Source organism: Grammomys surdaster, unplaced genomic scaffold (genome assembly GCF_004785775.1).
Source record: "Grammomys surdaster isolate TR1022 unplaced genomic scaffold, NIH_TR_1.0 255, whole genome shotgun sequence".
NCBI classification, from domain to species: domain Eukaryota; kingdom Metazoa; phylum Chordata; class Mammalia; order Rodentia; family Muridae; genus Grammomys; species Grammomys surdaster.
In genome coordinates this window covers 6870587-6883356 of record NW_021604696.1, presented here as the reverse complement: position 1 = coordinate 6883356, position 12770 = coordinate 6870587, and the positions used below count along the sequence as shown (strand labels likewise).

Below are 12770 nucleotides of genomic sequence, written 5' to 3'. Positions count from 1 at the left end.
TACACATGTGCAGCACCAGGCACGCATATAGTGCACTTTACACATGTTCAGCCACAACATTCATACACAAAAAAAGTAAAAATAAGTAAGTCTTTTTTTTTAAATCTAATTTGTATGCTATTTCATAAGATTCTTTTCTATAACTGTAGTGTGTGTTTTTACTTCTGATTACTATTTTCTGAGACAAGGACTGTGTAGCTCTGTCCTCTGGTCTCGATCACCCGCATGCTGACAGTACAGGCATGTACCCCCATGCCAGTGAATAGCCTACATTTTTAAAGAGATTTAATTTTCTCTTGGATGGCAAAAATCACTGTTTTTTTTTTTATAAGGAAAACATTTTATTTTAAAGAATATGTTTCATTCTTGGTTAGACTTTAGAATTCATTTATTTTGTAGCAGCCTTACCTTGGTGTTAATAGACTTTATATTACAAACCAAAATGATATTCATTATTTAAAGCTCCCTCTGTGCCTTCTTTGATATTTAGTGTGTCAACACAAATTAAATTTCTGTTAATTCATTATAGTACTTCTGTAACATGTACAACAGCAACAATGAAAAAGCTGTCCTGTGATCTTAGTTCTTCAGACTTAGTTGTTGAATGAAGGGATGGATTTTTGGGTCAATTATAAATTTAAAAGGTTATCAATTGATGCAAATTCTGAATTTGTGTTTTCTTCTTTCAGGGGAAAATAGTTCATCAGAGCTTAAATATTATGAATTCCTTCTCACAGAAGGTGAAGATACAGCAAATAAGGTCTTTGTCAGAAGACATACGATTCTACTACAAACGATTACGGGGTAATAGGGAAGACTTGGAGCCCGGGAAGAAGTCAAAGGTTTGTTAAACCTGGGTGTTAAACCTGGGAATTCTCAGCTGTCCGCACTCTGTGACTGGCCAGCCGTCTGTGCCTTCGGGACTCATAGCCGTCCTGTGCTTCTTTACAGATTGCAAACATTTATTTTGACCCTGGGCTACAGTGTGGGGATCACTGCTATACCGGCTTGCCTTTCCTATCCAAGTGTAAGTCTTCCATCCCGCCGCACCTTCCACTTCCTGCCTCAGTACTATAGAACTCACTGGAAGGGGTACTGGCAAGTGGCTTAGGCTGAGTGCATACTGACTTGTGCTTTCTCTTTTAGCTGAACCCAAAGTGCAGCCCGGGGTGGCCATGCAGGAAGACTTGTGGGATGCTGACTGGGACTCACATCAGAGCTTGTTCAAAGCTTGGATGGGAATAAAGGAGAATGCAGGACATAGGTACCAGCGTCTGCTTTACTCAAGTATTTTAGCAGTGTAGCCACAGGGCATCTTTCTTGTTACCGCCTTGTTGGTGTCGCTATATTTTTTTATTGCCTTGTTTTACTTTATAGTTGCAATAATGTCACATTGTCGTTGTTAGCATGAGGACTCCCATGTCCTCTTTTCTCCAGTGCATGAGGTCTGTCTTTAAAAATGAAACTACTTGGGGAGAAGGAAGGGGGAAAAAAAAAAAAATGAAACTACTTGAAATCGTCCTTATATATAGTGACTTCCATGCCACCTTAGATACATTATTATGTATGAGAAAAAAAATTTGTCTGTCACTGGCCTCTCCAGAAGGCAAGTTAGGTTTACTCTCTGCAGGAGACCAAATTTATTTGTTCCTTATGGGAAAAAAACTACTTCCTTCTTCAAGTGCTGATGTGTTGCCAGGGGGAAACAGGGCCCCTTCAGTGGTCTTCCCACTGTGTCCTTAGCAGGTCGAAATATGCTACTGGAAAACCAGTGCTGTACCTGGACTCAAACACCCCGATGTAGTATTACAGTGGCCTGGCCCTTTCACAAACAGTAGAAAAGAACTTTTCCAGAAACAGGAGCACTGACAAGTGATAAATACGTCTCTCACTTGGCTGACTTGATACAGATTTGTCAAAATTGAAGTCGTCTACTGTAAGAGTAGTATGAGTTTTAACGTATTAACTACTTTTTCCTTACCTTGGGTTAGCATGCAAAGGATGAGTGTTGCTGACATCTTCACGCGCATATTAGTACACTTTGTTCTTACTGTTCCTCTGCCTCCTTGCTGGTCCCTTTCTTCCCTTAGATGGATCTCCTGCTTTTTTCTCATGATGTATTTTCCATTACCTCCTCTTGGTCTCCTCTTCCCTTCCTTGAGACTTCTCCTGATTTCCTCGTCACTCTTGGTTATTTTAGATAGTGTTATTGAATTGATACTTTTAAATATCTTTGAGGACCAGGCTGTTGATGTAGTTCAGTGGTAGGGAGCGTGCTGGCACACAGGTGCTTGGTTCAATACTTAGTTCTACCAAGAAAAACATTTTTGAAGATGCGCATGCATTTTCATGATGCTACTGGAACTAAAGCTCTACGTGCTCCGTACAGAGCTATGGCACAGACTGTTTTAATGTTGGCAGCTTTCTGTGCCAAATTAGACACACATGCTATGTCATCAGGAGCTTAATAAAGCTGCATGTCCAGTCATAAGTATGACATCTCTTTCACCTCCTCTAAGACTCAAGGAGCATCACCAAAGACATGCAAAGAACATACAAGGCAGGTATGGAGGTGGTAGTGAGCTATTTGTGGGCAAGACATAACTTTTACACTTTCAGCTCATGGCTGTGATCACCTGTACAAGATCTCCATAGACCAGGCCTGTCAGCACCCTATTGTGGAGTAGGATGGGGCTCCATGAGGATTTATGTGCAGATAGTGGGTGATGTTGGGGGAGAGACATGTTTGCCAGTGGTATAGCCCCTGGCAAGGTAGACAAACAAACGCCCACTCCCACACTCCTGTAAACTACCCTAGTGAGACTCATTGGGTCACAAAAAGAAAAGAAAGAAAATGGGAGCCAGGCCAAGACAGTGTAACAAAGAGTGAATGTTGGAAGAAATATATCAAGTACATGTATGAAAGTAAAACTAATCTCATCATTGTGCAGAACTAACCTTTTAAAGTTTAAAAAATAAAATCTTGGTAAAATAGAATAAAGAAGCTCTTTTTTTTAAGAACCAGAAAAATCTTAAGTATGATTTCTTTTATTTAGAAAACTCAAGTGTTTTGTTTTTTACACTGATATAGAAATTGTTTTTCTAGGTTGAATGCTATGTTTGAAGTAAATACAGACCTTCAAAAAAATATCGTATCAAAAATCAGTGCAGAGCTCTCCTGGCCTTCTGTCCTCAGCTCGCCCCGGCTCCTCAAGTTCCCACTCACTAACACAAACTGCTCCTCTGTAAGTACTCAGATGACAACGGGACTGTTGAGAGACGTGCCATTCGCACGTGCCATGCGCACCTAGAAAGCAGGCGCGGTAGCTCCTCTGGAGGGATCTCCACTAATGCGTCTTGGCTTTGCTTTAAGGAAGAAGAGATTAGCTTAGAAAACCCTGCAGATGTCCCTGTCTACATCCAGTTCGTCCCTCTGGCTTTGTATTCCAACCCCTCCATCTTTGCAGATAAGTTAGTCTCAAGGTAAGCATTCCTTAGATGGTCCAGGGGTAAATGGAAGAGTCTGGCTTTGTGACTCAAGTTGCCAGAAGTTTCCTGGGATTGGGTTGGTTTTGAATTGAACATCAAGAAAAGCTTTCAACAGAATGTAAATAGGGAGCTCTCATTTGTAACAGATTTGTAAAGGAACAATAGACAAAGCAATTCCACTAGTTCTGTTTCAAAAGTGAACAAGGTATTAATTGTAACTGATAGTCTTTAGCCTTTTAAATAGTATTAATGTGGAATACTGCTGGTCCCAAAACCTGCAAAAAGATAAATTTGCAAATAAAAGCTCAAGCTTGGCTATCCTCCACAGTCCCTAGTTGGGATGTTTATGAAGATAAACATGCGTTTTTTATTTTAGGTTTAACTTGAGTAAGGTGGCCAAGCTAGATTTGAGAACACTTGAATTCCAAGTCTACAGGAACAGTGTAAGTACAACCTCCACATCATTTACTCTGCTAGGACCAGGGCCAATGGGAAGGACACCCACGGGCTGCCCTTAGCCTCACTGAAGGCAGCTATTGCAGACCAGGAATTGACTTAGAGGCAGAGTCGAGGATTACAGATACATGGGGCATGCTAGACGGTTCCACTTGGTGGGTATTAACCTTAGTGTCAGCAGTCTCAGCATAATGCCACCCAGAAAGTCTGACACTGTATGTGAAGTATGCTAATGCAGCATTTTCTTTTTAAGCATTAAAAGATTGAGCTGAATCCTTTAATCGTTCTTTCTGTATGCTTCCTAGTAAAATTGTAAAACCTGTGAATTTGAGACCAATAACTGGCTATATTCATACCTGGCACAATTCATCATACCTGGCACAGCTGTGTGTGTGTGTGTGTGTGTGTGTGTGTGTGTGTGTGTGTATGTATGTATGTGTGTGTGTTTACCTCAATAGGTAATAATGTTGACTTTAAAAACATATAGTAAGTCGATTTGTTCTGGGAATGAAAGTGTCCTCTATTATTCAGGTAAGTGACTACTAGCCACTCATTATTGTATCAGGCCTTGATATGGCTTGATATGGAGGGAGTATGTCAGCTATAGGGAGGTTTAACAGGAGCCAAACCCCTGCAGGCTGACTGGGGTCTTGTGCTTCATTGCCTTTTTGCCTTATTCTGATGATAAACATTTGTCCTTCCTGTTTGGACCACATTGTGCTGTGTAGAAACTCTCATCAGCCTTGTCCAGCCAGCTGCTTTGTAATTCTTCATCTCTGCCGCAGCAGCAGCAGCAGAGGCTAGGACACGGAGAGCAGTTTAGACACTCTTGATTCCCACGCCTTTCTCTTGGGATCTCAGCTTGCTCCTCCCATCCCTGAGTGTCATTGTAGCAAGCGCTGAAAGTCATTGAGAATGCTGCCCAGTTCCTAGAGCTTGGTTTCTTCTGTCTTGATACAGAGGTAAATGAGCTGATGATCTCAAACAGTAGCATTTGCAAGACATGGGACACTGAACTAGACTCTAGAGGACAGATAGATGAGGAAAACCTCTGGACCTCAGGAGGTTTCCAAAGAAGAAATTCTCACTGTGAATCTCTTCATTGCTGGGAGTCCTTTAAACATGCTTCCTTCTCCATCATATCCAGTTCTAGAGAGGCATGAGTTCATATTGAAATTTAATAAATTATGTTTGCTATTGTTCAAAGACTTTTTTTCATTATAAATGCAGACTGTGGAGCAAACATTGGCGCCAAGGGAGGTTTAGCACCCTTGGTTCACACCTAACAGCTGGCTGTGTCAGTGCCACTGCTCTTCTGTTCGGAAGTACAAACAGCATTCTTTAAAAAGTAAATGCATCTGTCTGTATTACTACAGAAAGGATTTCTAAGATTACCCAGGGGTCCCTTGGTCAGTCCACCTAACCCTTAAGAACCTACCACTGCACAAGTATGGAGCACATTAGTGCTGTTTCAGGGCATCATACTACCACAAAGTGCTTTTTAGACCATCAGAGGTTAAATAAGCTAGTATTTAGGAATACATACAGTCTTTCAATGTGCTCATAAATAGCGCCAGCATGATGGCACACACACTTAATCCCAGTTATCCTAGTAGCTTGTTGATAGAGAACAGTGTGATCTGTAAAAGAAAACATTTTTCTTGATAAGCATAAGTAGTGCACTTCATCGAGTCCATATGGTACGTTATGTTTGTTGATTCACGCTAACACAAGCAGATCTGTATACACTAACCCAATCATGCCAAAGAAGTAGAAAACGGCACACAACTCACTCTTTCACATGTTGTCAGGACCATGACAACCCTTTTCCCAGAATGTTTAAACTTAGTCTTTTTTAAAAAACAGAATAATGTGTCTTTGTGTTGAAACAATGTTTTTTAACATAAAAACAAAATAACTCTGAACCATTTTAAAACTGGTCATAAAGGCTTATTTTAAATTTCAGATTAAGTTATATCTTAAATAAAGTGTCTACAAAGCAATAATTAGGTACTTAGTTGCATAAGTCAACAGCACACATTGACTTCGTATTGGAGGTGCTTTCCCCACTTGCTGCCCAGGGCTCCCTACCCAGGCTGCAGTGTCAGTAGGACTTAGGGTGCTAATTGTCAGTCTGCCTGCCTTCCAGGCATGAGTACTGGCTTTATAGTAATGTTTTGAGCTATCTGTCTTGGATCTGTGTCCTTTCCTATATGTGAATTGTATTTCAAATTTAAAAACACACACATACATGTTAAAAATAATCTGTATACAAATATAGAATGCATACTACAAACTCTTTGTAGTATGGCTTTGTAACTGGGAAATAAAGTCTGTTGTTTAATTTACCACAGACCACGAGCATTCCTTACTGGCTCCCCAGCTCTCAGTGCCAGTGTCTAAAGCATGAAGGATAAACCCGTCTATATGATTAGTCTGAGAGGCCTAGAGGGGTCAGGGACAGATGGTTTTCCCAGAAGCCACATTAATGACTCCTGTTTGTTTATGCAATAATTCAAGGCTCGTCCACTGCAAAGTCCGACAGGATTTACAGAGGGTCTCTCTCGGCATTTCATTTTAAACCTCATTTTAAAACCTGGAGAGAAGAAATCTGTCAAAGTAAAGTTCACTCCACTCCACAACAGAACTGTTTCTTCCCTGATCATAGTCAGGTAGGTTCTAGATGTGAATGTGGGTTGGTTCTCAGTGCTTACCTCACAGTCCTCCTGTCGTGCAAACCATGAGTAGTGTCTTTTTACCATGTGAAACTTAAAATGAAAAAATGTGTTCTCTGTACAGTTTTGCATTTTCACCCTTAAAGTCAACATATTAATAATTTCTTTGTGGTTGTTTATACAATGTTAGAACTGATGTATCAAAAGATACGCAAAATCAATTGGAGAAAATCTGTAATTGTTATTTTTCATAGAAACAACCTGACTGTGATGGATGCTGTGATGGTCCAAGGTCAAGGGACCATGGAAAACTTGAGGGTGGCAGGCAAGCTTCCGGGTCCAGGAAGCTCCTTACGCTTCAAAATCACAGAAGCCTTGTTAAAGGATTGCATAGACCGTGAGTACCGTGCTTGGGAAGGGCCTGGCTTTCAGCACGTGCTTTCAACCATCAAGGATTCCAGAAGCAAGAATAGTGTTTCCATATGTGCATACCTGCCTTCTGGTCATGAGTGTTTATGGTGATAAGAGAGTCCCTTGTCTGACATCAGAGTTGTTTGACTTGGCTCTTTTGCAGGTTTATTCTGAGTGTGAAAAGTAAAACATGCTCTTTTTACTATGGCAGATCAAAGCCTCACAGGGAAAGCACTCTGTAAGCCTAGGATGTGGGAGGCTGAAGCAGGGGATCATTCGTTCTAGGCCAACCTAAACTACATAATGAGCTCTGACCCAGTCAGAAGTACATACAGTGACCTTACTGCTCAAAAATAAATATATGAAACCAATTAATTATAAATAAAATGACATGTCCCAGTGGATTGTTTCCAGATGAAACCTGAGGAATGGCTAGTCTTTTTGACATGTGGAGTTGACTCACAATGTCCAGCATGCAGACACTTACAACATGTACCTCGTTCACACTGGAAGTTCATGATAGCAAGATTTATCCATATTGTGATTTTCCCCCCTTTAGGTTTGAAACTAAGAGAACCAAATTTCACATTGAAAAGAACATTCAAAGTAGAGAATACGGGACAACTTGAGATCCGTGTAGAAACCATTGAGATCAGTGGATATGCGTGTGAGGGCTATGGTTTTAAAGTGGTTAACTGTCAAGAGTTTGCACTGAGTGCCAACGCCTCCAGAGACATAGTCATATTGTAAGTATATCCTTGTCTGGTTCACCAGAGCTGAGCTCTCCACTGCTGCTAGAGTCGTTTCACTACTGTGCAGAGATACGTTTCCAGACTTAAAGGGTCTTTATCAGGGGCTACAGAGACAGCTCATCAGTTAGGAGCACTGGCCATTCCTCCAGAAGAGCTGGGTTTGATTCTCTGTACCCACAGGGTGGCCAACAACCTTCTGTAACTCCGATTCCTGAAGGAATCTGTCCCCTTCTGGTCACTGCAGGGACTGCATGTGGTGGACAGAGAGACAGACATGCAGGCAAAATGCTCAGACACACGTGAAAATAAGTAAATATTTTTAAAAAGTCTATCACAAATATATATATTTTATTTTTTCCTACTTAACTTCAGGTAAAATATCTATTTCATGTTTTTGTTTCCAGCATTGTAAAACTTCCCCTGCCCTTAAATTGGATCAGATAATTGTAGAAACTACTTTTTTAGAAACCAGCTTCAGTATTTCTTCTAAGGGCATAACTCGTACGCTGCTAGTATAGCATACACTGCTAGTGTGACTTGGGAATGTGTCAGCCTCAGAGCAGAGTCTGTGCCTCACAGTTGTCCAAGCTAGAAGCTTTACCAGTGACAGCCTCGGTGCCCTCAGCGGCAGGCCCAGCTGTTGTAGTGGCTGGTGATGCACTCCACCCCTTGATGAAGCGACACTTCTGTGACCTTCTGTGGCTGTTAATCAGCACTGCTGTTGGCATTGCTCCATGTCCAACATGACACGTGCCAGGGAGGAAGGAGGCACCATTCCTCATGATGTAAGCTGATAACAGAAGGAATCACAAGTGACTACAAGTATACAGGAGGTGACAGAACAACACTAGGGGTGCAACATCAGTACGAATAAATCCTAGATTTAACAAAGAAAAAAACGATGGGACAGAGAAGAAGTTTGTGCATCAGTTTGAAAATGAACCTGACTGCCGTTCTTGTACCTTAGGTTTACTCCAGATTTCACAGCCTCCAGAGTTATTCGGGAGCTGAAGTTTGTGACAAGCAGTGGATCCGAGTTTGTGTTTGTGTTGAATGCCTCTCTTCCATACCACATGTTAGCAGCCTGTGCAGAAGCCCTCCCTAGACCCAACTGGGAACTGGCACTCTACATCATCATCTCAGGGGTCATGAGGTACAGAATGCTCCTCCTCAACCAGCCAGGGCTGGCTTTTACTCCTCACCATGGAGTGCCACTCGCTCTCCTCACAGATGGCGGATCCCAGCAGACACCCCTGACTCTGTCAGGCTTGTGTACTTGGGTGGCATAGATAATAAAGTCTTACTACCTTTGAAAGTTGTTTAACAAATGAGGTCTATGCTATTTCTTAAGAAAGCAAGCACAAAATACCAGGTATAGTTGCCTTATTTGGGCATATGTAATTAACATCATTATAAGCCTAAGCAACATAAAACAGAGTAGAAATATTTCTGAAGACTTTACATCTTTACCTCTATATCAGTTTATTTCCTTATATGCTTTAGAGACTCAAATATACTTCCAATAAGTTATCTATAGCTGCTCACACATCCTTAAGGGAAAGAGAGGTGAACCTCCATCTAGTTCCTCTCGCTAAGGAAAACTTAGCCTGCAGGTGTCTCCTCTGACACATTATCGTGTTCATGCACAGCTTCTCTGTAGGGTTGTGAACTTTGAAAGTTGCTGTGCAGAGGCTGGAGAGAGAGAGATGGCTCAGTGGTTAGGAAAGGGCACTGGTGTTCCTCCAGAGGACTCGGGTTCAGTTCACAGCACCCGCATGGCAGTTAACAACCCCCTGTAACTCCAGCTCCAGGAGAGCTGATCCCCTGTTATGGTCGCCATTGGTACTGCATGCACGTAGTAAACTAGCATACATGCAGCCCAAACACCAAATACATAGAATCGGTCTGTAAACGCTGAGCTACGCTGCTTCATTTTCGTCTTCCCTTTAAAATGTGTTACAGACAATTCGGGGTTTTTACATCGTGCTGTAGTTATCAAGAAACCTGCAATAACCAAAAGTTACTCTTATTTTGGCAAAGAATGCTAACCTGCTCCTCTGCTCCACAGTGCGCTGTTTCTCCTGGTCATTGGAACGGCCTATTTGGAAGCTCAAGGAATTTGGGAGCCGTTTCGAAGGCGACTCTCTTTTGAAGCATCAAACCCACCCTTTGATGTGGGAAAGCCATTTGATCTCAGGAGAATCGTTGGTATTTCATCTGAAGGAAAGTATGTTCACATACTGAAAGTCCACTTTTTAGTGCACATAGACTTGGCTGATGTAATTACCAGAAATGAAATTTATTTTTACTCTAGATTTTTAAAAAGACTCTTCTGGTGCTCAGTTACTGAGAACTCATGAGATTTCTTATCAGGGACAAATATGCTTAGTTATTAGTCGGAGCACTAACCTGATTTATAACTGTCAGAGGTAATAAACTATAGAAGGTGTGGCTCTCACCCTTTCCTACTTCTCTTCCTAGTTTCTCTTTGTGATGGGTTTACTAATAAATTTTTTTCTTAGTATTAGGTTGGAAGTTACTGCTTACTGATTTTCAATTGATCCATTTTTCAGCTTGAACACACTGGGCTGCGAACATAGTCATGGTAGGGGTTTCTACAGTAACTCATCATCCCGGCCTGGTACAGGCAGTCACAGGCAGTGTGGCACGTCAGTCCACCCACACAGCAGCCACGGCAGCAAAACCTCAGCTGACGTGGACAACGTCAGAACCAGAAACAGTTCAAGTATGTCAAGCAGGACTTCTCCACAAGCAGCCGCCTCACAGTCTACAAGCAAACCAAGCCCCCTAGTCTCAGAGACAGCTGCAGCAACCCAGGGTCACACAGCAAGTAGGAAGTCCAAAGGGGCAAAGCAGGGCCAGCACAGCAACCAGCACCATAACCACAGCCCACTGGAGCAGCACTCACAGCCTCCACCACCAGTGCCTCAACATCAGGAGCCACCAACTGAAAGGCTGTCTCCTGCCCCCCTCACACACCCTTCCCACCCCGAGCGAGCCAGCACCACAAGGCACAGCTCAGAGGACTCGGATATCACCAGTCTCATAGAAGCCATGGACAAAGACTTCGACCACCCCGACTCCCCGCCCCTAGATGTGTTTACAGAGCAGCCTCCATCACCGCTGTCAAAAAGTAAAGGTAACCTTGTCCTCCCCCTTCAGAAGGACCAGGCATGTAATCAAGGAGCAGTCAGAATCATAGGCAGTATAAGCAGCAACTTAGCAGTTATTCGGTAGCTCAGACCTATCTCCTGGTAAAGCAGTGGCCTCTCTGTACCACAGTGCTAACAGAAGCAACCACTTGTCATGAAACAGACCTGTGTTCTTCACTTGCTTTTCCAGATCAGAAATCTGTTGGATGGCACCTCTTGCTATTCTTTCAGCTGCCAGTGATAACCGTGTTACAGTCATTGTTAATAATGATTTTGAGGCCAGGCAGTGCTGGTGCACACCTTTAATCCTAGCACTCAGACAAAGGCAGGAGGATCTCTGAGTTCAAGATCTGCCTGGTCTACAGAGCAAGTTCCCCAGACAGCCAGGGGTACACAGAAATACCTTGTCTGAAAAACAAACAAAAAGATTTTGAAAACAGGGCTAAAACCAAAACCATCTACCTCTTAACTCAAAAATAGGAATTCTAGCTGTACATGGTGACACATCTGTAATTCATTGTACTGGAGAGGTAGAGACAGGAAGTTTGTCACAGGTTTGAGGTCAACAAGGCCACACACTGACACCTCTTCTCTAAATGGGAAAAGGGGTACAAAAGAAGCCAGTGAGAACATAATTGGTGAAACCAGGTGCCCACAGAAGCTGGCCCAACAGGACAGGGACAGCAGGAAGTGATGGCCGTGCACACATCATGGTCTTGTGGGCAGAGGGGTGAGGATGTGCCAGATCTGTGGGATTGGTGGGTTAGGGAAGGAACTTTGCCAGAAGGAACCTCACAAACAGGTGAAGTGTGAACCAGGTCAAGGGATGGGATGTCCAAAGCAGGAAGTGACAGTGAGATCTAACAGAGAGCATGAGTGGATGCTTCAGAGTAGCGTGGGGGTGGGAACAGGCTCTTGGGTGAGGCCTTGTGCATAAGGTACTGAAGTAAAGAGAAATACAGCTTGTTGGCAGTGGCAAGGCCTCAGACTAGAGCAATTCAGAATCACAAGAGCTTGGGGATTCAGAACCTTGGAAAGAAATATGACACATAGACCATGTGATTCCTAAGACTACAAGCAGGCTTTCTGTCATTTCAGCTGTGGTGGTGCAAGCAAAGGTAACCAGTTGTCAGTCATGGTACATTTCATTTCAAGCAAGTTAGAGGACAATAGCTTTGAGGGGTTTTTGGGTTTCAGAGTTACAGATTAGGCACAGGAGACCAAGGGAAGAAAGTCCCTGTGAGTGTGATATGTGTTCCTTGTGAAAACCAGGAGACAAAGGCTACCGCAAGACCAGGCCATGTATCTTGGTTGCTTTTCTATTGCTGTGACAACACCATGACCAAGACAATGCTTATAAAAGGAAGCATTTGATTTGAGAGCTCACAGATCCATGACCATCGAGGCAGGGAGGACGGCAGCAGGCAGGGCACACCTGGACCACAGCAGGAGCTGAGTGCTCACATCCTGAAGCAGAAAGACATTGCTGACTGAGATTGATGTGAAACTTCCAAGTCCACTCCCAAGACGCACTAATCTTTTCTAAACAGTTCCACCAACTAGGGACCAAGCTTTAGGGGGCATTCTTAATCAAACTACCACATTCCATTCCCTGGCCTCCTTAGGTCTGTGACCTTATCACAGTGCAAAATGCATTTAGTTCATCTTCCGAGGTCGCTACAGTCTTTCAGTTTCAACACAGTTGAGAAGTCCAAGTCTCTTTTAAGACTCAAGACAGTCTCGTGACTGTAACCCCATAAAATCAAAATGCAAATCACGTATGCCTAGCACACAATGGCCCATAATATACATTG

At 42.8% G+C, this 12770-nt stretch overlaps 1 protein-coding gene across 1 annotated transcript in view; it reads left to right on the top strand.

The window, feature by feature from the left end:
• The window catches only part of Tmem131 (transmembrane protein 131), a 147774-nt gene that overhangs the window by 120585 nt on the left and 14419 nt on the right, over positions 1-12770 (top strand). Inside the window, exons 20-31 of the mRNA XM_028775372.1 lie at positions 690-842; positions 952-1027; positions 1147-1264; positions 3107-3245; positions 3374-3483; positions 3866-3932; positions 6466-6617; positions 6875-7017; positions 7591-7777; positions 8751-8936; positions 9852-10010; positions 10357-10943. Coding sequence (XP_028631205.1) covers positions 690-842; positions 952-1027; positions 1147-1264; positions 3107-3245; positions 3374-3483; positions 3866-3932; positions 6466-6617; positions 6875-7017; positions 7591-7777; positions 8751-8936; positions 9852-10010; positions 10357-10943 — 2077 coding nt within the window. The remainder of the gene's footprint in view (positions 1-689; positions 843-951; positions 1028-1146; positions 1265-3106; positions 3246-3373; positions 3484-3865; positions 3933-6465; positions 6618-6874; positions 7018-7590; positions 7778-8750; positions 8937-9851; positions 10011-10356; positions 10944-12770) is intronic.